General features: G+C 30.6%; 1 protein-coding gene across 11 annotated transcripts in view; it reads left to right on the forward strand.

Annotated features, from left to right (window-relative positions):
* LOC144851296 (anoctamin-4-like) overlaps positions 1–26,627 on the forward strand; it is a 29,157-nt gene that overhangs the window by 199 nt on the left and 2,331 nt on the right. Inside the window, exons 1-29 of one of the 11 annotated variants that reach the window (XM_078708762.1) lie at positions 620–729; positions 900–1,078; positions 9,171–9,211; positions 10,689–10,712; positions 11,541–11,663; positions 13,664–13,840; positions 14,349–14,366; positions 17,035–17,133; positions 17,580–17,707; positions 18,166–18,220; positions 18,324–18,378; positions 18,516–18,625; positions 19,000–19,064; positions 19,195–19,329; positions 19,776–19,869; positions 20,074–20,134; positions 20,378–20,460; positions 20,604–20,666; positions 21,719–21,793; positions 23,043–23,207; positions 23,496–23,532; positions 23,799–23,910; positions 24,182–24,236; positions 24,427–24,524; positions 24,797–24,933; positions 25,129–25,281; positions 25,479–25,531; positions 25,770–25,948; positions 26,476–26,617. In XM_078708762.1, coding sequence (XP_078564888.1) covers positions 910–1,078; positions 9,171–9,211; positions 10,689–10,712; positions 11,541–11,663; positions 13,664–13,840; positions 14,349–14,366; positions 17,035–17,133; positions 17,580–17,707; positions 18,166–18,220; positions 18,324–18,378; positions 18,516–18,625; positions 19,000–19,064; positions 19,195–19,329; positions 19,776–19,869; positions 20,074–20,134; positions 20,378–20,460; positions 20,604–20,666; positions 21,719–21,793; positions 23,043–23,207; positions 23,496–23,532; positions 23,799–23,910; positions 24,182–24,236; positions 24,427–24,524; positions 24,797–24,933; positions 25,129–25,281; positions 25,479–25,531; positions 25,770–25,948; positions 26,476–26,617 — 2,706 coding nt within the window. In that variant the 5' untranslated portion in view covers positions 620–729; positions 900–909. Of the gene's footprint in view, positions 1–619; positions 730–899; positions 1,079–2,090; positions 2,266–9,170; positions 9,212–10,688; positions 10,713–11,540; positions 11,664–13,663; positions 13,841–14,348; positions 14,367–17,034; positions 17,134–17,579; positions 17,708–18,165; positions 18,221–18,323; positions 18,379–18,515; positions 18,626–18,999; positions 19,065–19,194; positions 19,330–19,775; positions 19,870–20,073; positions 20,135–20,377; positions 20,461–20,603; positions 20,667–21,718; positions 21,794–23,042; positions 23,208–23,495; positions 23,533–23,798; positions 23,911–24,181; positions 24,237–24,426; positions 24,525–24,796; positions 24,934–25,128; positions 25,282–25,478; positions 25,532–25,769; positions 25,949–26,475; positions 26,618–26,627 lie in introns of those variants that run through there. The other 10 variants (XM_078708764.1, XM_078708765.1, XM_078708763.1 and 7 more) reach the window with 10 other exon arrangements.

Genomic DNA, 26,627 nt, shown 5'->3' on the forward strand with positions numbered 1-26,627 from the left:
TTTGAAACGATAAGATGAGGAAATCTGTTGATGAGATGAGGAATCTCGCCCCAACCGAGATTCGAACCCAGAACTCTTTTGATATTTAAGACGTTATGTTTCTGCAGGGCATCCCAGCTTTTGTAGGCTGTGATTTTCCCGCCGTTTGCTACATAAAAAACCCAATTGATTATTGAGAAGAGAATGAATTGTTTTAAATGCATTGTGGCTCATACTTTTCTATAAACCGCCATGAAATCCAAGTTAAAAATAAATTTATTTTATAAAAATATAGCCTTACGAATGTGTTTAATATGACCGTACACACCTGTGTTTTTGCTGACCAGAGCGTGAATAAAACAAAAATGAAACGATTATATAAGAACTATTTTAACTATTTCCTTGTGTGTTGTACACGCCCTATGTAATAGTAGGGTGTATATTTGTGATATTACGGTACCTGGATTGGTGGCTGCTACATGCTGTCACTGGGGTTTTTTGGGGTGAAGGTTTTCAATGTGTTTCATCTGTGACAGCCACTATGTTCTATCTAGCTTTTGTTCAACATCAAACAATAATTCACATATAATTGCCCCGGTGGTGTAACTGGTGGGCGGACGTCATTCGAGGTAGTGTATTGTAATAGAAACCGCTCGTCATCCGTGTTAGAGCATTTTTTAGAATCACGGAAGGTCACTTCGATAAAGAATGTTTACAGCTTTGCATTAGAGCTGGATCAAACTGATATTAGTGTTTGTACAAACTCTGTATATAGTTTAGTGTATTCATATATAAAAGGTAACTGTAGGACTGAACAGTGCTGTACTGTATATTTGTTGTGATCTGTTGCGAAACTCGATTGGGATTTACTACCGGTGTCACAAGTCGTTCATGCTTGAAACTTTGTATTTTTATTTTAGACTCTAACTGATGGAAAGTCCTGCAGGTAAACATAAAAAAATACGATTGTACGATTTAGCAATGGAGTCATCGCATCCACCAGAAGACCCTGTAAAGTACCGTGAACGAATGGCATATCAAAAACTGGAAAGCGAGGATCCTATAAATGTATCTACAGGACCAGCATTGGCAATGTATAGTAAGTACTGTACTAATAAAACATTCAATGTATAGTAAGTACTGTATTGAAATATCGGACTTGACTGGGTGACTTCCGGGTTTCAATTTTATTGTTTAGATGGGTTTAGCTCGGTTTCTTTTTCCAAATACTTTATTATTTTAAACAAAAAGGAATAATTTAAATGTAGCGAAGGTAGGTTTGGTTTTATCTGTAGGAGACTATACAATTATTTATATATTTGTTAAATACTCGCCAACAATTATGAGTAAACTTTGAATACTTACTGTGCAAAATGACTACGACCTTCACCAAGGGAAGGAAATAAACAATAACTAGGATTTATTTAATATGTTGCAATAGTATTCTAAAAGTACTTATTTTCGAACCAGCAAATTAGCGTTGTTTCTATTTACGGTATTTACTTTACGGGGTAGGCCTATCTGAAACAACGTGTTAGATCATGGGGAGAGAAAGTAAATTCAAGTATACTGAACTTAAAGTTTTTTGTTATGTCGCCCTCTTTGTTAATCCGATATAACTTCATCACTGCATAAAACCATGGATAGCTCCATGTGATATAAATAATATATTAAATACATGGTTTAAATTTATAAAAAGCATCTGGCAAATTATAGTGTGTGAACGAACTCAAAATGAACCCTGTCGTTCCTTGTGTATACAGTGTAATAAAGTACAGTAAAAACACATTTTGAAATCCGACAATTGACTGATTCAATTTAGGAGACTCCTTGAGTAATTTCCGGATTCTGTCGAGGACATTCACAACCAACTGACTTCAGAGACGTACCTAGGGAATTTCACTTTATGTTGCAATGTAGTGAAACTAACAATATTTAAATAACGCGTGCTCCTAGTGTAATTTTCATTTCAAAAAGTATATTAACAATAATAATATATTAGAAACGTGGGCGTGGCTGCTTTTTGGGTCTTTTCTCATGCGTGGTTGTGTGTTTACTATATTCAGTGACCCGTAACATTTGACCTTGTATACAACGCCCAGTTTGGTTTTGAGAGTGTTTACTTTACAGTGCGCGCTGTGCGATCGTCGGCCTTCGTTTACTCACTGGTGGCTAGCATAGGATACTGTTTGTGTGTCTAGAAATAAGATTAAAGGTAGACAAACATGGCAGAACCTCCTCCGATCGGTTTTGAAGGCTTGGAGATGACAAAAAATGGGCAAAAGGGTAGGTGTTGCTTGTTTATGGGTTTGTAGTTCCCCATTCCCAGACTGACCACCATCACAGAATCACTCGGATTCGGAGAGGAGGAGAGTAGAAAACGGGAGTGAACCAGACTGACCCACCATCAATGGATGATTTGGACCTCGCCTCGGCTTTAGTTGACTTGTAGGTCTTGTTTAAGAACTGAGATAATATTGATTGTTCAGTTGGTTGTGCAGAAGACACCAGAACTGTCCGATTCAGTCATTTTAAAATAATTATAATAATTTAATTTGATTACTATTTTTCACACCATGCATGATGATGGTACAGTCATTTTTACTCTTTAGACCTAATTGAGAGTGCAACACTTAGATGACATTACCACCAGCCACTATTCATATTGAAATATACTTATGATCATTAATACTGTACATTATTTTCCCAGACTTACTGCATAACAATGATGTTCTTAATAGGCATTCCATGTTTTATTTTGTTTGTAGTATTTTTTGTCATAAATGTCGAATTCCATATCCTACAGCAGACTTTAATGTTGAATACGAATTAATATACAAATTAAATTGTGTAATAGAAAGTAAATTGTTTATTCTTTGTAATTTTACTGTGGGTTGTAAAGTTTTGTAAGTGGGCGGAAGAACGCTTTATGAATTTGAATGATTTGGAATTTATGTAGTTATTTGAGTGTGGGGTTTGGAATTCTTTAGAATAAATTGAAAAGTAGAGTATAGTGAGTCACAATTGGATGTAATCCAACAGGTTATGTCAAGGTCAACAAATGTCAGAGAACACAATTACCACCCTTTGAAATACTGTTTTATCAATTTAGCATATTCATATACATCTTATTAAAATGTTTTTACAGTACTTAAGTTAAAAATGGGACCCTGGGTTGGTCTTAATTTTCAAAGCAAAGTTTACAGTAGATATTATATTATTGGAAGAAAATAATTAATTACTTGCTTACTACTGTACATAAAAAATGTCTTTATTAATTTTCTACAGGTATGTTAATACTATTTGTAAATAATTCTATGAATAGCAGAGACTCGCATGCTTAATTAGATTTTGTAAAATTTGCCCAGTAATTGAAATAATTAAACCTTAAATAAAGGATGCTTTAATAAGATGTTAACGACCTTCTATATCCCAGCAAGTAATTTCCTATTCTTATTGGAAACTACTGTAGCTCAATTGTTCTTTTTATTTCTATGGATATTGTGTTATGTAATCAAGCACTATTTAATTACCTTCTTTTTAATAGTTGTTCTTCTTTCAATGTGTGTAGTCTTTTTTTGTTTTGTGTACTGGTAAAATATTGTTGCAAAATTGAATCATAACTTCCTCTCATTACTTTACTTGTACTTTATGTTTAAAAAATATGTCATGATACTCGTGCCTTGTTTTGGACTGAATTCAAAATCATATTTCAAAATTGTATTTGTTTCATTTTAAGTGCAGGAGTATAGTGCAGGATTGGCTGTTTTAGTGGAACTGTAGATGTACTGTAAAACAGTATACCTTGTATTTAGTAGAGGTCAAAGCCATAAAAGCATCTAGCATTGGTTATATACCATTGACCTGGTAATCTTCCATGGATACAGCCTTGGGGCCAAGGAGTTTTTGGGAGTTACAATTTACATTGTTTGTTATCCAATTACAGGGTTTAGGGTTAAATGAAACATGATAGTCCAAGAAATTAATTATTATTATATAAATTTTTTTATCTTAGGTTCTGATGTCTAAAAATAAATTTAATCATGAGAACATACAGTATACTGTATTATCATTGCTTAGAATATATATACCTATATTTATTTCTCAATTGTACCACAATTCTATATCACCAAAAGCTGATTTATCTTAAAGTTGTGTACACATTAGGCTAGACATGATCAAATAAATCATCCTGCGCCATTTTTATTTGATCCATCATTTCATTTACTGTATTTTTAAATTCTAATGATGAAAACTAATTCAGAACAATTCCTTTCCAGAATCCTTTGATTAATACAGTACAGTACCTCAGAGCATGTCAAATCAAACAATGATTATATTTATCTATGCTGATGCTGACCATATCATTTATCGTTGACTTGACATTGGGTTTTTGTCATAATTATGCAATTAAGAAAGCTCTTAGGATGATGAGCAAATTCAAATTTAGAAATTTTCCATAACTTTACAGTTTATTAAGACCTATCTATGGTTTTAAATTAGCAGACATAATTATTTTCAAAAGAACTTTGCTAAAACAATTAATATAATAAATTAATTATTTCAAGGAATAATAATAGTATCTTTCATATCATGGCAAGATACAACCCTGAGTAGTAATTGAAATTTATAAGATACAGTGTGTACTTTATATTTTATACATAGAAACTTAATAAAGAGATGTGGTACATAAAAGAGGTTTGCAAGTCATGTATGTTGATACCGAGCTACTAATATTAAAATTAATTGAATATAGGATAAAGGTGTTATTCATATAGGTTGACTGACTGACATTGATATTATAAAACTTTACTATGAATTTCTACTGGTACTATCTGTCATTTTGTTCTTTTGTTAATTTCCTGACAGTACTGACGTATATGTAATTTTGTAATTCTAGTTTTGTTTGTTTTCCTCCAACAATAAGTAAATCAGAATTAAATTCTAATTTTGTTTGTTTTCCTCCAACAATAAGTAAATCACCAGTTTGGTACAGCATTTATCAATCATACATTTTAAATTATACCATAACTAATAATATTTAATCAAAGTAGTTAATTGATCAATCAATCAATTTTACTGATTGTTTACATTAGTTTTTATGAAAATTGTCAGTCTTCCTGATCAATTTGTTAATTTACTTCGTCTAAGTCTGCCAGGCCAGTGATTAACACTCAGGGGTTGAAATGGATCCTCCACGAATTGCAAAAACTGAGCCTTGACCAATATTATGGCTGATTGTTTTTTGGTTCTATTAACCACTTAATGACTTGTCTCCTGTCAAAAAATTATCCCCCACCCTAAAAAAATGTACAGACCACAGTTTTTTAATTTGTCCTCGCAAGTAGTAGTAGCTTGTATTGAAAATAGTAACCAAAAAAAAGGTTAAATGTCATTCGTGAAGTTTATAGTATTGTTTTCCCACTAAAATTCAATCACTAAATATACATTTGCTACCATAATTAAGTAGATTGGCGATTCAATTCCTTTTAAACAATTACCCATTTACAGGATGGAGAGTTCATACATCAACACCAGTTTATTATTACATTGTGAATGGACAATTATAATTTATTGATCTTACTGTAATATGTCTCCCTTGATGTATCAAAATTATAATGAATGATGTACAATTATACTGTAGCTGGGACACTGAGAGTGACCCATGAACAAGGACTTAAGTGAACATAAATGTTTTCAAGACAGACTTAACGAAGAATGAATTGTTTATTTTCATTGCATGCACTTCTTTGACATTCTGTACATTATACTGTATGTACTTTGATTCATGCTGTTCTGATTCAAAGGGAAGTATTTATTATGTTAAATAAATATATGAATATATATGAACCTTATATGAATAATTTATGAAATTTGATTTACTGCTCTCATACTGTACTATAGTCATTATAATTTTATAAAGCTAGTTCAATATATTGCTACATAAAGTGTATAGAATAGAAATGACTAATCAATACAGCTATGTTATCATTTGTCGATGAGTATGTACGCAATTTCTAGATTCCATAATAATACCTTTTGTAATTTATACTTATTGATTGGGATACAGTAACTTGTTTATTTCCTCCATTTCTGGCAATTGAATCAACTTTGCTTTGAATCAAATTTGTTTTTGCTGTCGGACAATAACATTTGGATTACAATATGTTTCAAAACCACTTGAAGGTTTTCATTCTATACATTTAAATAGAGTCCATCAGTGGTACTGTATGGTGTATGGGTGGTATTATGATCTTTTATTAAAGGATTTTATAGAGATTTACAAACAATAATTGTCAGACAATAATTTTAAGAACATTCTTCATTTGTGCTTAGAAGGGATAAGCACGCAGGCTAGTTCGCTGATTTCATGGATAAAATTCAGTTAGTTGTTACTGGTAAGATATGAATTTGATACAGGTCAATTAGTTGGTAAGAAAAATGAATATGAATTATAAAGTTGATTCATATTCATTTTTCTTTATACCTTTAGTCCTATACTACAGTACAGGCTATGCCATGGTACAGTAAGATATGAATTGGATTTGATTTAATAGTCATGTCTATTTCGTGCCTAGCTACCTGGATAAACTGGCCTTGCCCTATTCTCTCAGAGAAGAGAGCTACAACTCGAATATATAAAAATGATGAGGGTGGTGTGTTGGGATGTTCCCACTTGAGGGCAGGGTTCATGGAATGTACCATTATCTGACAGGGGTGTTTCAAAAATTGTTTATATTCGAGTTGTAGCTCTCTTCTCGGAGAGAATAGGCCAATGTCGGTTTATCCAGGTAAGTTAGCACTTATAGACTACCACTCACCACTTTTGGTTTGTGTATTTTCCTATTTACTTTAGTGCTACTGTACTCCACAGTAGTTTAATCATGCCATTACAGTACAGTACAATATCAGCATTTACTTTTTTAAACAATGTGTAATAGTAGACATAATTAGGAAATGTTTTTAGTAGTATGTCATCATCATTGATGCAGTTGTTTCCTTGAGTGGGCGTTTTAAGTGTCTGGTGTGATGGTTGACACCTAGGTGAAATGCTTTGACAAAATGTGTAGTTAGTCACACTATGATATATGTACATGGATGTTTGCTTATTTTAACTGCACAAGGATGTTTGCGTACTCTAACTGCACATGGATGTGTGCTTATTTTAACTGCATTTTATCTCAATAGCAATGCTCACAATTTGAGACTGATACCTTACTCGTATATGACATCCTATGATTGATGCTGTGCTGTAGGTGTGGCTCATTTTAGTGTTGGTTTCATGTGTTCCCTTTCTTACGCTTTATTTATTAATCTCTTTAGCAAAATCAATAAGGAAAGCAAATCGTATATGCATGATGGATTATGCTTGTATGAACAATATTTGTGATGCTATACAGTAGAGTAGAGATTGGTGAAAAGCCAAATTGACAAGTTAAATCATCAAACAATGTTTTAGTTTCAGAATGAGATATTAGTAGGTTACAAGTAGGTGTGTGCATATTATTATTATTCAGTTTTTGTAGAATATTTCACATACCAACATTAATTTGGAAATTTCCATTTTATTTTGTGGTGAGTGTTTGTTATACAACAAAATGGCATGTACAACTATTTAACTTTAAATTCTTTAGTTTAATACTGTTATAATATAATGTAATACTGAGGCTTTTGTTTTCTTTTGTTAAGTGTCTGCAGTCAGCTGTATCGAGAAAGGACAACAACTACTATCTTCAATGCTACCTTTATATTTGTCAAATCATCTGTTAAACTACACCCTACTTTGATATTCTTATGTGACCATATAGTACAGTATGTTAAATTTATTATCACTTTCATGTGATGTATTCTTCAAGCTGGTTGTTACAGTACAACTCATTCCTGTATCAGTACATCCTTCTTCAATAGTTTATTCTTAGAATTCCTTTTAACATAATTAATCTTCCTGCTCTGTTTGCACTTCAGATTTGCGTTCTATTCTTTTAGTTTTTGTAGCAAATTAATTTCTTTCCTCTGAGACTACCCAAGAAACCTTGAAAACTCATCTACATATATTCCGAAAAAGGTTCCTATATGGATTTAAAAAAGGGCTGGCTTGAAATTCAAACATTTCTATAGCACCAATTCCAAAAAGATGATCAAAGGCAATATGATAGGATAACAATTGAAAATGCAGAAAACAAAGTCTATGTTATTATACAGATATAATACGACCTTGCATTATCTTTACAATATTAATATTCTTCAATAATCACCCCCCATTTATAAATGGAAGAAGCCTGTTTGCATATGCCTTATTATCTTTAGATCTTAATATTTGTATAATCATGGATCTTAATATTTGTAAAATGAACAACTATATTAATCAATGTGTTGTAATTACACAAACATTATCAAACTAGTTCCTTAATTTCTATTTAATAACATTAAATTGTGTTTTTACTCTAGGAAGTTTCATGTAGAAATACTTTCTGCAAAATACAAAGTTTATCCGGCCTTTTTTTAAAGTCTTGTTTACTCAAATCATTATTCAAACATAAACTTTGCCACTATCTTATTAAAGGGAGTGACCCTCGTTGGAAAGTTTAATATTTTACAGTTGTTGTGTTAGATGCGATTGTTGCCGTTGAATTTGTTGGTTCTGATTCTACCAATTTATAGTTTTTAGTCTTAAAAAGAAAATTTAAGAAAGTTTTTGGATAATATTTGTGTAAAGGATTTTGAAGAGTACTTTGTACCATACAGTATTAGTGGCGTGAGGAACAGTTTTATGAACTACTACTACAGTAACAACCATGAGTGTGTATCGCATGAACAGTAATAAATCTAACAAAGTAGTAGATGAATGTCAGTTGTTATCGTATTCTACCCCGGAAAAAGAACAGTATCGTTCAACTTCATCTGTGCAACATGTAGCAGAAGGTATTGTAGGACTACTGTAGTAGTGTGAATGTTGATGGTAGAGTCTTGTGAACTAGAGACCACTTCATAATAGTAATACTGTTTGATGACATATGTCAGATTTGAAGTATTATGGTTTGTTTTACAGTTTTTATAACAATTTGATATTGACTGTACTGATACACCAGTTTGTTTAAAGCAGTAATTTAGCAGGTTTTTTTTTGTGGATTCTTTATTTTTTATCGTAGTATTATAAATATTTCAATTTTCTAAATGAATTGTTCTTGCAGGTGATGTCCAGCCAAATGATGTAGAGGTACACACTGATAAAGTGAGTATTTTACAGATAGACAAAAACTAACAATATTAACTAGCTGTATTGCCGATTAAATTGCAAAATGAAATGGAATATATGTTGGATTGGAAAATGGGAATCAAGACTTTAAAAAAAAAAAGTAGTTATGTGCTACGTAGTTGATAAAATAAATAGAACTTTGCCAGTATAGAATATACATCGTTATGAGATTAGGCTTAATGTATCTGTAGCATATGGCAACTACAGGTAATAGCTGTGGTACAGATCACTTATGAATCACGCAGGCAATACTATGTTAATTACAGATAAGTGGCATGCAGTGCCTAATAGTACACAAACATGATCATAATGTTATATGCCTTATTAGTAATAGCAGACTTACAAAGGTAAAAAATAAGCACTGTTTTTAAAAACTATAAAACATGCTTTTCTGATCAATACTTCTGAAATCTTATTCTTGATAATAATAATAAAATCTTTATTTTAAAACGGAGGCTCGTTTACAGCAAAATGTGTTCTTCCACAAGGCAGTATGATTTTAACAATAACAATTAACATACTGTAGATCTGTTGTCCTATACGTTTTTATTAAACCAATATTTTAGTTTACAAAAATAATATGCTGCTTTATAGAATTGTTTATCAGAGCTTTTGGGAATTTTTCTATAAATAGAAACTAGATTTTATAAATAGAATACAGGTGAATGAACCAATGATATGCAAATTATTCAGTTTGGTGAAGGTTTCTGTCAATTTATTTATTTTTTTTTACATCTTAAAAATCAAATTATATGATCTTTTTAACTGCACACACTTGCACTTTCCTTAAAAGTGTTTAGTTTTGTTTACAAGGGACCTGATCCTGTTTAAAAACACCATTTTGTTTACTGTGATCATTGTCATCCAAAATTGTGTAGACAAGCATGATTTTCATAATTAATGAGGGCACCAGACCATACAGTAGCTGACCACATGTACACTACCACACCCTACAGTAGCTGATGGTACACACAGCCATGCCTTACTGTAGCTGATGGTATACACAGCCACACCCTACAGTAGCTGATGGTACACACAGTCACACCTTACAGTAACTGATGGTACACACAGCCATGCCTTACTGTAGCTGATGGTATACAGTACACAGCCACACCCTACAGTAGCTGATGGTACACACAGCCACACCTTACAGTAACTGATGGTAGAGTGTGGATAGTGTGGACAGAGCTTTACACTTTGTGTGGTCAATCTGTCCGCAATAGCAATGCTACAGTATAATCCTGGTGGTGTTAAATACTGTAGGTGTCAACTGCAAAAAAAAGGAAAAAAAATGAGGAAAAAACCTCAAATAAATTAAAAAATGTTAAGCACTGTTTGATTTGCATATCGTTCATGTTACCCTTACCAATAATGTTATAGCATGTTGTCCTTACTGTATGTGCTCTCTCATTTCTATTCATTCATATGTTAAATTGCTTGCTACACCGTCAAGGATCAGGGCCCTTTGTTAAATGAGGTGAGTTTTGTGGTGTTTGATATTACATCGTGTCTATTGTTTGTGTTCGCATAATAATTTTTGCCAAATAAAAAAGAAATTGTTAGTTTCACATTTCATCAAATTTTGGAGCTTTTTTTTCTACTATTTAAAATTCAATAGTATTTAAAAGAATCAAATTCAATTTCCAGAGATTAACTGTCGTAAAGATAATTTTAAATCCTGGAGATGTGAAACTACACGTTTTTATTTGGCTTTGCATATGTGTGCTATAGTTTTGCAGATACTGTATCTGTTAGTTTCCAGGCTATGTACTGTACTTCGTAGAGTGTTTTTGCAAACATTGTTTTTGTAGTTTTCAATTGTCATTAGTTGTTTGTTCATATTTGCTGTGCCTTAATAAAACAAATTTGTTTCACAGCACCTACACTACCCATAAATATTGGCATCCCATAATTTATTTGTTGTTCATGTAGTGCTACTTTAGTCTCATTCATTTTAAGTTCATCTTCAAAGCTTGTCAAACTTTTGCGATGACATTTACTAATTAAATAATGAAAGCCTAGATAATCAAAATGCAATGGACTTTGATCTGAAGGAACAATATGAGCTGTTACCAATCATTTTAATATATATTATCATCAGAAGCTTATCAATTTCATTCATTACTAATTAAAAATGCATTTATAGAAATAAGGTTTTAACATTCAAGCCAGTGTAATTTAAATTTGAAATGATAATAAAATTAAACTTTATACAAGTACATTGTGTCAATTAAAAATTATATTTATAAGTACAGCTAAATAAACCACATAATATTATTGATAATTGTATTTAAAAAATATTCAGAAAGAGGAAGAAACAAAATTAATAGATGACCCACCTAGTGAAAAACATGTGACCATATCCCCCGCAGCAGAGGCGGGGGAATCGACTGAAATTGAAACGGTCGTGATGAGAAGAAAATCCAAGGTGAATTGCATGCCGAGAATATGCTACCTGGCACTGAATATCCAAGCATATGTTTAGTTAAATTATTAATTTTCAGTTTATTTTATTTTAAACATTGACATTAAATTTCTTTATTACCTATTTTTTTTAAAGTAATTTTATTCACAGGATATGTTATTACTAAAGCCTTTATAATTTATAAAATTATTATAATTATGCTATTGCTAGAATTAATTCTTGAGCGAGTTTTACTAACTGGTATTTTTAACCAAACTAGGCTAATGCATGCGTAGTAATAATCATATCATACTTAACTTGTGCAACTATGCATGTCAAAACTATTTATATATTAAATTGCCGTAGATTTGCGTATAAATTAGAATATTTTTGATGTTGACACCATGAATGAAAAAACAAAAAAGTCTACCAGTCAGGCTTTCCTGATTAGGCAGTCCCAATCAATTTCAATTCAATTTTATTTCCACAATATAATAACATACATACAGGATAATAAATGCAATGAAGTAATCATGTGGGGTGGGGGAGAGTCATATAAGTCAGAAAGTTTGACCCACCCCAATCACATGAGCCATGTTGCCCATCATACTGTAGGCCCAATATATTATAAAAATGACTGTGTTCTAATTGTATACTATTACTATTGCGCAATATTTTGGAAGAGACCAATATATCATGTATGATAATGATATTCCTTTAATAACCTTGCACTATTAGTGATTGTATAGTCATTATCACATTGTTGTAATTCATACTGCAATTTACTGTATTACTAAACTCTTCTGAACTGCATCTCATGAATATGATGTCTTGGCCATCATTTGTATGTCATTTTGCATGTTATCACATTAAATAATTGGATGTACCATACACTGTATATTATTATTAATTGACAATGATGAATATTAGGAAAATATAAATGTAGTGGAATTACCAGTTTTCGGTAGCACCATCTACAGACAGTACTCATTGGGGTAAAGAATATATTTTTTGTTTGGGATCTATTTGTATATCTCCAAGACATTGTAAACTATCAACTTCTATACTAATGCATAATGCATGTTTATACTAACAATAATATCTAACAATTGTATTTGCTTGATCATTGTGTTTGTTTTCCTAATGTCTTTTTTTATTCAGGTAACTACTGAGTTGTAGCCATAGTTTCTTTACTAATTTCCACCTAGGACCCACTCTGTATCTTGTAACAAATCTTAATGGTCATATTCACCAATGGAAATTTAGATAGACCCCTTAATTAGTACCCAAGTATTTCACTTAATATTTAAGAATTTTACTTAGTGGTATTTGTTAAATTTTAAGGTGTGGCGAATACAGTCACTGATTTATAGTATTAAATAGGTATTATAAGCTTGTGTTTTTTTTACTGTAAGTATTAATAGGCCCTGAATAAGATGGTATAAACAAATTAATGGCAATCTTACATCATTGCAAAAAACAAAAAAAACAAAATCACAAATCTGCTTTTAATGTGCTTTCTGTTGCCTAATAAATGTTTAATAGTCTGTTTTTGTAAATCCAAGGCCACCTGCAAATCTACCAGTACACTGCTGCTAATCATGAATATTAATACAAGAAAAATTATTTTAGGAAATAAATTAATAGCCTACAATGAATACTATAGCATTTTAAAAACAGTTTATTTAGAAATTATTACAGTTCATATAGTTAATATTTGTATAATTTTTCAAAGTGATCCTAAAACTATATTAGTATTGGCATTATAATTGGTGTCCAGTAGAGGTAGGTAGTTATTCGCCAATTAAAAGCCCAGGAAAAAACAAAAAAACAAAATTATTATACAAGATACAAGAAACTTTATTTGTCTTTGTAAAAAACTTAGAAATGTCAGTTGTCAGCAAATCCGATTAAAAGATACATAAACAGACTAAAAATGACAAAAACTGTAAAAGTATAAAACAGTTTTGGTAATGTAAACAATAACAAATACTTATTCTTTATGCTGATTTTTTAATTTCTAGCCTCGAGAGGAAGGAAAGGACAAATACTTTAGAGATGGCATTAGAAAGATTGACTATGTGCTTGCATACAGGCTGAAGGGTGACGAAGAGTACGATGCCAAGCGAGGGCGTAAACGTACACAATTCCAGCTGAACCTGGAGGAAGAAGGCTTAGAGTTGGAGACGGAGGATCCTGCTGTAAGTATAACTCATTCTGATTGGTCATTTAGTAAGCCAATCAATTTAAAATCATGTATGATCATTGTCATGGCAATAAGCAAGGACTTATGGGATACATTCATATCATTTATATACTCATATTATATTGTCATATGTGTGGATTCATACCCATATTTATATTTCTCATCAAAAATCTAAAAGATTCAAGGATATAAAAAATGAAATGATTTAGTCAACAAGTTATTCCTTTGAAGCAATAAAAGCAACATTCTTTAATTTTAATTGAAACTACAATACATATCAGATATATTATCCGACATATTTTGGAAAATGTTGTCCCAAATTAATATCAAACAGCTCATTTCATTGGAACTACAAACAACCCACAGGGACCCTAAAAAGTCTTACTTTGCAATTTATCATAAAAGCATTCATGAATAAAATAAATTGATTAAACAACCTCCAGGTAGTAATTAATATATTATGCATAATGCTAGATATTTTTATACCAAATTTGTTTTCATAGGAACGTGAAGATGAAACGGTATGCTACTTACTGTGTTCTGGTGTTTTTTTTCTGGTTTTTTAGGCTAATTTAGTTTTTTTAGATTGTGGTGACGGTTTGATTCTCATTCATTTGCACAATTTTGATCTTAATGAAAATTTGATGTGATGCGATTAATATTGCAAAAGAAAACTAAACAAATATTAATTAAAGTATTAAGTATAGTATTGTTGAATTTTGGAAAATGTAATATATTAACTAATATTTCCCTGAAAATGTTCAAAAATTAAATTAAAAATATAAATGATTCAAACAGTATTTTCTGGACTATTTAAATAAATTCCCACTCTAGCACATGCTTTCATTGTTAAGTCATGTCTGTTTTAAGCTGGTAATGTTTTTAATGTTAAAATGTAACTTGTTTTTGTGGTTTTTATTATAAATGATGGGATGGTTTATAATGTACCATATTGTGCATGCAAATTAACTTGACCACTTATCTTCTATCAGGAAATCAACTACTGTATTCCTTTCCACCATTTGTTTTTTATTTTCTGTAGATGGAAAAACTAGTTAAAATTAATTTTAATGTCTTTAGGATATGGGATAAAAAATAATAGTTTTCAATAGTGTTAGACTAGTTTGATAGACATCATTTTTAAATGTTTAGGGCTATTGTTCTGGTCTAGTACTTTAGTAGGATTTTTAGGCTAAAATTGCATGCAATATTCTCTCCTTAAAAAAAATGTAATCTATAGTTGATAGTATGGGTAGAATTCAGTTTTATTCATAAGATTGACTATAATTACCATATTTAAATTTGAAACATAACATGACATAATTCATTTAGTTTAATTACTGATATGGTTACCATGGTGAATTATGAATGTATCTACGGTATACATTATTTATGGTTTTATTTAGCATGGTTTTGGTTTCATCATATTGGTATACGGATAATATATTTGACTCGAACTAATAATTATATTATGGTATAGATTATAAAATAATGTGGTTTGTTCATTATGTGTAATGGCTATTTGAGTGGATTCTGTAAATTTCATTCATTTTTTTTTAACAAAGAGACATATTTAATATGTCACACTGACAATAATCTTTATTCTACATTGTTTTTAAGTCAAATTTACAAATATAGCGTATTAGTTAAAATGTGTTTGTTTAAAAACATTTGTTAATTATTTGTTTTTGTTGTTGTACCTCATTCTGCTATTGTGAATGTTAGTGCTTATACAATTAGCTTTATGTTGCATGCGTTAGTGAGATAGTAATTGCCTCCAACAATCCCTAGTATTTGTAATCTCATTTCTTGTGCCATATTAAGCTATAATGGCAAAAAATTAGGTAATTACTGTAGTTTGCATGGCTGTTGTAATCGCAATTAAGTTATGGTTCGATCACCAACATGTAATTTTGACAAAAAAAATATGCAAAATGCGCCTTATTTATTTACCACAAATTGGCTGCATTTTTAATCAAAATCCCCATTTATTTTTATGTAATGTAACGGGAATGATTCAATAAAATATATATAATTTTACCTGCATTTAATAATGAAATTATTTCAATTGAAAATATAAAATAGCACTTTAGTTTTTCTTGAATATTGTTTGCGCATGTAAATAATAATTGTATTATAATAACATCTTATTTTTCATTTCATTTTGGATCATATATTGCATGCTTGTTGTTTTCTGCCACATCTTATTTTAGAACCCAGATGAGGTAAGTATACAAGTAAACCAATCACATTTACATATTCACGCCACACACAATATGTCACTTGGGGATGAGTAACACTCTTCCCTGTATAATGATGATTCTTAGTATTTTGGTCAAAGCAAAATCTGCAGTCATTCTATAAAAAATATCCCAGAAAAAATGTAGGGGTTAATATATTAAAATTATACATTCATATATCCCAGTCTATTTGTTTTTTTTTATCCTATAAACCTCTCTTTTCTTTCTTTCTTTCTTTAACTTTTTTTCTCACTATTTAAAAAAAATGTTTTCTTTACTTATTTTTTTTTATTTTCTGTTTTTCTTTTATGCAAAGTTTCAGTTTTTCAGTCTTTTTTCTTTTCTTTGTTTCTACTTTTCTCACTATTTAAAAAAAATGTTTTCTTTACTTATGTTTTTTTTTAAATTTCTGTTTTTCACTTATGCTTAGTTTCTATTTTTCCGTCTTTTTTCTTTTCATTTATTTTGTTTTACTATAAATACATATAAATTAGGCTATTAATGATGCAAAATTATTCACAATGAATTAATATTAAAAACAAATATTAGTATGCAATTAATTTATTAATATTATTTATTATAAACAATCTGAATGTGTGTGTTAAAAATAAACGCATGATAGATGTGACTAACCACAACCCCACAATAGCATGGACAACCCCACAATATATTAACCTTCAGTATGGTATACATACAGAGTTTGTATTTTATTTATTTATTTAACATAATCTTTATACAGGATTACACCATCAGGTAAAAGAAAACCTGTTTTGCATCGTGGTCCTGTCTTAAATAAAAAAAATCAGGGAAAAAATGTTTAGTTTTGTGAAAAAAATTCAATATCTAGCTTTGAATGAAGCAATTGTTGGAGAATATTTAATTTCAGTTGGTAGGTTATTCCATGTATGGTGAGTTGTTGATTTATTTTCTTGACCATTGTTTTGTGCAGGATTCAGCTGACTCTAAAACATACTTCATAAAAGTTCATTGTCCGTGGAAGGTGTTGTGTAGGATGGCTGAGGAGATTAAGATCAAAAAACCCATCCAGGTAATGTTTCTCTACCATCAGTACTGGCTAGTTTACACTGACAAAGGTTTCCAAAGTTTGCTAATGTAATAATAATAGTTCATTTTTTATACAGCACATATAATCAAGCTGTCGATGCGCTGTACATAAATTAAAATAGACGAGAAGTGGCAATAATTTAAATTAATGAAAAAGCTTGTTTGAAAAGGAAAGACTTCAACTGGGTCTTGAAAGAGCACACTGTATGATTGAAATTGCAGAACTGCAGAAAATGAGTTTGCAGAAGTTTACGCTAGCAAACTAGCAAAACTTCAATCAAGCAAACAAACATTTAGTTTGCTTTTAAGACATACTAACATACATGTTAATAGTGATACAGTAAGAAAGAGTATGGGTTAATTTCATACAAACATGGAAGGTTTTATCACCTAAAAGGTGTTCTGACAATTGACTTCAATTATTTACAGGATAATGACTTGCCGTATCCAAGAGGCATATTTGATTGTATTCCACATCCATTTAACTATGATGGTGACCTGATCAAAGAAGAAGCAAACTACTTCACTGCAGCCTTCTCGTATCATCGTATCGATGAGTAAGAATCCATTTTATGGCAGACATTTGCATGCAACACTGTCCCTTTATAGACTTTCTTCTTCTGATTATGCAATAATTGTTACATAGAATGTCTACTAGCAAAAATGAAATGATAAAATGTATTATGGTATCATCATTTGAATCATCCAGGCTCCATAACAAAATGATGGAGATCCTGAGATGATCTGATACTAGTGTCTTTTGTGTACGGTGTGTGTGTTTGCCTTTTTTATTTAAACTTGTTTTTTCTTATGTGATGCAATTGATTTTGTAACTATGGAATTACTAGTATTACTAGTGTTTTTCTCAGTTGTACCATTTCAACTTTGTCTCCATAATGAAAAAAAAATTGTAATTCTTTCCGAATTTTTATATTATAGTTATACATTTATTTGGTAGGATTCAGTTTAGTTTTATGCATTTTTCACATTCAAACATTTGTCCCTTTGTTTTTAGATTCATTGTTGAAGACAGAGAGTCATTCTTTACGAATTCTGAAAGAAATAGAATGGTAAGTAATTACAATTATATATTATATGGAAATAAACTAATACTCATACTTGCATTAACTAATTATTGTACACTGAAAATTAATCCCAATTAATTTCTTTTAGGTGTATGAAATTCTGGAAAGAACTCGATATGATCCTGACAACAAGAACAAGTTTGGTAAGTTTTTATAAACATTTAATATGTTTGATTACATGTTTTATGTCTGTTTTTGAGAATGTCTGGGTTTCAAAATGGCTTGTTTGGGATAGTTGACCAGTATTGATTAGTATTGATATTATTATTATTTACCATAGGTATTCAACATCTTATTGGTAATGGCTCATATGCTGCGGCTTACCCCCTTCATGATGGTGACTACAAAAGTGAACATTCAATTTTATCAGGAGCACAGAATGACAGACATGTTAGTATATATATATACCTTTGGTTCAAATGAAGTTAACAATTATAGTATATTGGTTTGAAAAGCAAGTAAACAAAATCAATTTGAGAATGTCTCAAACACTTAAAATATAGCAATAATCTAAATTCCAACTGTATGGAATGGCTACCAGATGTCTATGTAGACGGTTACCTGAACCAGTACCAGTCTCTACATTTCAGTTAAACTCTAGACTTATGTAATTGTATCTTCAATCATTAAAATGTGTCCATTGACTCTCATTAATATAATACTATGTATGTACAATGAAGTAGATAAATATGTTGATGTTTTAACATTATGTAATAGTTATGTCATTAAAATTAAAACAAAAATAAATTTTTCTATTGTTTTAGTTGCTTCATGAGACTTGGGGACGATTCGGAATGTGGTACAAATTCCAACCACTCGATCAAATCAGGTATGTGTAAAATGATTTAAAAAAAACATATATGATGTTATAAAGATTATTGATATGAATTTTTTCAAATATTCTACTAAATATTTTTTTTTCACATATTATTGTACTAAATATTATTTTTTTCCTAAAGGGCTTACTTTGGTGAGAAGATTGCCTTGTATTTTGCATGGCTAGGCTTCTACACCTACATGTTAGTACCAGCATCAATTCTTGGTTTGATTGTGTTCATCTATGGCTGTGCTACCTTAGGGAATGATGCGGTCAGGTATAGTTTTTTTTTTTTTTTTTTGCAATTTATTTCTATAAGGAAGTTGGGGGAAAACTCCCTTTCCTTTTCCTCCTTTTACTTGCTCTGTAATATATAAGAAGTAAGCTGGATTTATTATTATTTTTGATTGAAATAAAGAAATGAAATTATAGTCAGTAAAATTATAGTTTTTAATACAGCATTGCATTGCAGAAAGACTAGATAGAGATACATATATAAGACACTAAAAGACACACATAGCCTACATTATATCAATTAATTAATATTTTTGGACAATATGTATTTTACAGATTATTGTGTAAAGTCATATATACTATTTTTATTATGTATATGTATACATAGATTAAAGATGCTGTTAACACTGAAGTTAGATTTAAATGTATGTTATGCTCTGCTAATCTCCAAAAATATTAATATCTTTATTTATATCCTTTCTATTTTAGTCAAGGAATTTGCGACAGTGACAAGTTCATGTGTCCATTGTGTAATGGAAAGTGTCCGTACTTCAGTTTATCAGACAGTTGTGTTTATGCCAAGGTAAGTTATGTTTTGGACCATTATCTGACGGGTGTGTTTCATAAATTGTTTATATATTCTTCTCGGGAGAGAATAGGCCAATGTCGGTTTAGCTATGTTAACTAGCACTTATAGACTACCAACACCACTTTTGGTTGTTTGTGTATTTTTTTGTAAACAAATTAAATTTGTTAGTGATTTGAAATTGAAATCTTTTCATTTCAGTTGACGTATATCTTTGACAATTCTTCAACCGTTTTCTATGCTTGCTTCATGGCCCTTTGGTGTAAGTAATACTTGGTTATTTTTAGCCCACTCTGAGATGGCCAACTTGTTTTTCTAATTAACAGTGATTGTAAGCTATAAGTGGCCAAAAGTACAATTTACTTTCCTCAGTATTTACTTGAATATGTCATGCAATATTAAGTTATTGACTTCCATCCTGCAAAAAATGTTGATTTAATCAAATGTTTATTTAGGTGCAATGGTCCTGAATTACATTAAATTAGAATTAATATTTTATTTATAGCTACAATGTTCTGTGAGTTTTGGAAACGTAAACAAGCAGAGATTGATTATGACTGGGACTTGTTTGGCTTTGAGGACCAAGAGGTTGGTAACTTTCTTATGATGTAGGCAAAAAATAACATTATCCTCAGGAGGTTGGCGTGGCATTTTCATTGTTTTCTTTTTTTATCCTGAACTTCAATGTATACTAAATGCTTTTTATTGTTTTAATTTTTTGTTTGTTTTAGGAAAATACTCGACCAGAATATGAAGCCAGAGCTCCAGACAAGAGGGTAAACCCAATCACACAGGTAAGTTCCCCTATCCCTTCTCAAATGAGACAATCAATTGATATAACTACCTTTAAGAAAAAAAATCAAATATGTCTGTTATCACAGATTTAATAGATTGCCAATAATTAAGATGTGAAACTAAGATTATATTTATAGTATTAAAAAAACCTGTATACTCATAATTGAGAGTCATTTAGAAAAGTAAATAGATACAATTATTTGTACTGTATTGTATTATACATATGTAATAATAATGGCATATTTATATAGCGCTATTTTGTAAAGATCAGAGCGCTTAAATGTATTTAACTACCCCTTTATGCATGGAAGCAATTAAAAAATTTACCAGAAGTAAATGAAGTGTAGTTTGCCTTTAACACAAAGAAAGAAATGTTTTAAAATAGTAAAAATAGAATATAAATAACAATTATTTTAGTTGGATTGCAGTAGTTATTTTAATGATTATTATTTGTTTAATATATGTTTTCTGTGTTGTTGTTAACATTGAGTCCTCCTTCAATTCATGTCGTTGACTTTATACATTGTACATACATCCTTCAATTCATGTCGTTGACTTTATACATTGTACATACATCCTTTAATTAATTTCATTCACTATAATGGTATACAATCTTCATATTTCCCATTTATATAATTTGTAATCATATATGTGTATTATTTTCATTTTGTAATTACACCTATTTTAATATTTTAATTCATTTCTCAAACCGGCACCCTAGCACACAGAACAACAGTTTTCTTGAAACAATGCGTTTGGAAAACTACTGGGTGTCCGGAAAATTAAGACGTATTATGATCTTACATCCTTAAAGCTAATGTTAGTGCTCTACTGTATATGATGTAGATGTAGTTATGCTGCTTTTATGCAGCTTTTATCGTAGCAACTGCCGCTCTTACCTCTTCTGCATCTTACCAATGTCGCCGTTGTCTTTTGCAGCTGCTACTGCTATTATATACTGCATCTCTGAAACTTCCATCTCCCAACTTCAATTTGTACAACACCAACCATTATCATACCATTTTCATTGTATACATTTTATTTCCTTTAGTTGACTGAACCTTATTTGGCCTTCTACAAAAAATTTCCTCGACTTGCTGCATCTATTACTACCATTGTTTTTATGGTGAGCTCACACAACAACCATTCCAGTGGTGTATTGAAAGGGTCAGGACACTTGTAGATGGGGTGGTGGCATTTGACATTCTCTTGAATACGGAAATTGACTCAATTACAAAAACTAATAAATATCATGTAGACTTGTTACCATAAATCATAATGTTCAAATCTACCATCAACCCATCTTCATTTGTCCTTTTCCTCATACACACCTTCCAAAATCCAATATGGCTGCCATTACGCATAAAGAGAACATACCAATATCAATGCCAGTTTACTGCATAATATTTTTGCATCCAAATTGTTACTAATTCTGCAGTTTAATTAGTAGCATAGTGTTGGTTTTCTTTTAAAATAATGGTAGTCATTCAACTGAGGTAAGTAGTTGGATTATCTAGGCTTTCATGTTCCTTTTTGCTTCTTAAATCGGTAAGTATGAACAATGTTGCTAACTCATAACATACGCCATCAATCCCATGCTTCTCTTCAGTGTGTTGTCTTGTAATTGTACTTACTCCCTCTGCTAACTTGAATAAAGTGACTAATTTGATATAATTTGGACACTTCCAACAGAGGACAGAAGCATACGTGGGAATAGCAACAAGATATCCACGTATTGTGGGTGGTGCAATTATTGTCATCTTCTTTGTAAGTTAATCCTGATAATAAATTTGTCCTTTATTTAATAAATATAATATTTATAAAATATTTATTTCAATTAGTTACAGTATTTATTTAAAACATTAAATTGGTGTAGAACATGATTTGCAGAAATATATGCAAAATCTGACGGATTACCTTAATTGTCCAATATCGAAATGAAGTTTCATATTCTAGAAAATTGTAAAGATTATTGTGGAATAGCTTTTTAAAATGTTTACAATACGTCTGTTTATAACTTATATAATATATTGGAACTAAAGTAGCACAAAATACAAGGTAAGAATCTTACTTTGTTATCAGTATTCTGGTCTTGAAGAATTACGGGTAGGAAATTTAAATTGTTTTGTTTAAAAGTTTGAAAATTGTTAGTATAACTAGGCCTATTATAGTAATTGTAAATGTTTTACCATAGAGAGTCTATGGTCTTACATAAAGAATAAAGAAACCTAAAATATATATTTTTAATTTGTAAAAACATTTCAAAAAAATATTTAGAAAACTTGATTTAAAAAATTACTTTAACAACATTTAACAATACATTGTATAACAAAATAAAATTCCCTAAACTATTGTATTTTTGATTGATTGTGTAGATAAGTTTAGTATTTGCAGCTGTCCTCGGTGTCATCGTGTACCGTATTGCCGTCAGAGCTGCAATCGCTGCTGTATCAGATGACTTGATTGCATCTCAAGCATCGCTTATCACGTCTCTCACTGCATCTTGCATTAGTGTCACTATCATCATTATTCTTCAAGTTGTAAGTTCCATTATTTAAATATATAAAATTAAGCCATTAGAAAACCTGAATAGTAAAGTCTCAATTACCTTCGTCTACGTATATAGGGATCCTAACATGACTATATAGTATATTGAAATCTGCTCTTTAGTTCTCACATGCAACAGAAATTGATACTCTTACGATTTCATAGATGTTACTATAAATTTAACCAGTGTTCTAAAATATTAGTTAAACAATAGAAAAAACAAGCACATAAACAACGGTATTGCTCAAAGTTTCCTATTTATTTGTATTTATTTTTTGCAGCTATATGAGAAAATTGCAACATGGTTAACAGATCTTGGTAAGTATGGTTTTATTATTAAGGACACAGTTATGTAAATTCACCAAGCATTAAAACCAGTAAATAAATGATAAATGTTTTTCATTGGCTAGAATTAGCATTATTAAGCAATTATGGTTGCTATAACAGTTATTAATGAGATCCAGTATTGATGAACACAAGTGGTTGTGTTTTGGGAGAATTTGTTTTGTTTTTTTTTCTTTATATTTGTAACTATGCTGTTATTATCTTACCATATGTTTTAACTGAATAGATATTTGTTTTAGAATTGCATCGAACTGAGACCTCATATGAAGACAGCTACACATTCAAGATGTATCTCTTTGGATTTGCTAACTACTACTCTTCCAGTTTTTACATAGCATTCTTAAAAGGAAGGTATGTACTCCCAGTTCCTGTAGCTTACTGAAGTATTCCTTTCTGTAATCTAATATTATAGCAATGGAAAATGTACAAAAATGTATAAAACTAAACTTCTAACCCTACCTTCTACTTCTCAATCTAATCCCTAATTGCTACATCTATTATGACTAACTAGCCCCTAGTCTGAACTTTAAACTAACTGAAAGGGCCAAAGCAAAGTTCGGACTAGTGTTATAACTAAAAAAAAATAATAAAAAATCTAATTCTAACCTACTTTTTTTTTTAGATTACCTGGACCTCCAAATGATCCTGGTAAAATATTTGGAATGAGACAAGAGGAGGTAAGATTAAAATAATACTTTGTCAATCAGTTTTGCAAGTAAAGCAAGATTCATTTTATTAATTGTAAACCAGTAATTTTAACTTACGTTTCAAACAGTTTCGTCAAGCTGTCAGCTAGACTTCATCAGTTGTTGTGTCGTTAACCTGAGATACATAATCAATGGATATTTTTAAAATGTTCTTTTACAGTGTGATGCCGCTGGTTGTCTTCAAGAACTGTTTATCAATGTTGCCGTGGTGATGGTAGGAAAGCAAGCCTACAGCAATGCCTTGGAAATATTTGTCCCGTATGTAAACCATTTTTATTAAGCGTGCTAGTGTACAGTTTTAAAATAAATTTGCGATAGTATACGTAATGTTTTTTAAACATTTTATTTAATCTGGTATGGTTGTTCTTGCAGTTGAATTTCAATTCAATTTTTCAATTTTCAATTAAATTTTCCAGTAAAAAGGAAAATATATTGAGTGTATTTCATAGAATATAAAATATATAAAATTAGGTTAAAAGTATAAAAATAGTTAGGAACATTTTAAATTTAATTTTTTTTATATATTTTAGTCTTATCTTGAACTGGATGCGTCAACGATCAGCTCGTAAGCAGGAGAAAGAAGGCAATGTCTATGAACAATGGGAAAGAGATTTTGATTTAGGAGAGCTTGGACCTCGTGGCCTCTTCAAGGAATACCTTGAAATGGGTATGTAGTTTTTCTCATATTTTCAATAATTATTGATTTTAAATTGACAAAAACTAAAATGGTAAAAATGGAAATATCATTTATTTTGCCTGAAACAATACAAATAAATAAATGAGACCACAAACAAAATGTAAAAACAATGAGACGGAATTATTAACTATTAATGAAAATAACATTTAAATTTGTTGTATACAGCAATCCAGTTTGGTTGGATTACCATATTTGTAGCTGCGTTTCCACTGGCCCCGTTATTTGCTCTCATAAACAACCTGCTGGAAATTCGTCTTGATGCTTTCAAGTTTATCTCCCAATTACGAAGACCATTTGCTGCTCGTGCACAAGATATTGGTAAGAATTTATCTCGGTTACCAGATAATAATTTTAGTATTTTAAACTTGCCTAGCTAACCAACGTTGTGTCAATATTAGTCTTTTAGGCCTTAAATATGTTTTTAACAATTCAGTGACAATATTTGACTTTAAAGAATGAATATTAAATAATTTAATTATGCCTGTTGAATCAAACTATTAATGTTCTTTTTACAGGTGCCTGGTATAGTATTTTGCTCGCTGTTGGAAATCTATCTGTATTGACAAATGTAAGTTAACAGAAAGTTGAATATTTATTGATTAAATGAATTTGCATTATATAAGCCTTGTCTACACTATCAAATGTCATATCGCTACCATAATTGAGCATGTCCCTGAAATATTTGGGCTCATCACACTAGTTTGATAGTGTAGATGTTAAAAAACTAATTACATCTAATAATATGGAAAATGATTTGTGTAAAATGACAACAGAAAAATAAATTGTAAATTTTTTTTTATTTGTAGGCGTTAATAATAGCCTTTACCTCCGAGTTCATACCAAGACAAGTGTATCAATACAGATTTGAACCACGTACCCTGGAGGGATATTTGGATTTCTCTTTATCACCATTTGTCACAGCTGATTTCAAACCTGGCCAAGGACCAGATGATGCAACTGAAGCTAACAAAACTGACATTTGCTAGTAAGTTTCTATTTAATGAAAGTGTATAATGTAGCTGTGCTATAACTAAAATACATTTTATTAAAATTTGCCCACATTTCTTGTTTGCCTTTATATATTATTGTTATATTTATTTCCTCCAGAGAATACTATATACAGCAAAACAAATATATAAATATAAAATAGCTTTAGTGAGGAGCTCATAGGAGGGAAGGAGGGCATACCAAGAAGGTGCCTGTACAATAAATGTTTGGAATCCACAAAGCACACATCAGCAAACACAAAATCAATCAAATAATACTTAAACAAACAACCATAGGAAATACAATTTAAGCTATATGAACAATTTTCAACAAACATTCTTTTATTTGAATAAACTAAAATTACCATTTCATAGGTTTATACATGTTGGTTCATTATATTAAAGCTCTTTTTACAACCTTGGCAACTTACTGTTAAATCTAATCACCTATTGCCACTGTATGTTGCTTTTTATGATCAGTTCTATAGATGCATTCCATATTTTAACACGCTCATTTTTCCACCAGTTTCCGAGGTTTTTACGTCAGGAACGGTACTTCAGACTTTGAATGTAAAGTAAGAAGTGATGGCACTGCAGATACATATTGTTACACTCAAGATTACTGGAATGTCTTTGCTATGAAACTTGTCTTTGTTCTGGTGTTTGAAGTAAGTTTCT

This window comes from Antedon bifida, chromosome 1, assembly GCF_963402885.1.
Source record: "Antedon bifida chromosome 1, ecAntBifi1.1, whole genome shotgun sequence".
NCBI lineage: Eukaryota > Metazoa > Echinodermata > Crinoidea > Comatulida > Antedonidae > Antedon > Antedon bifida.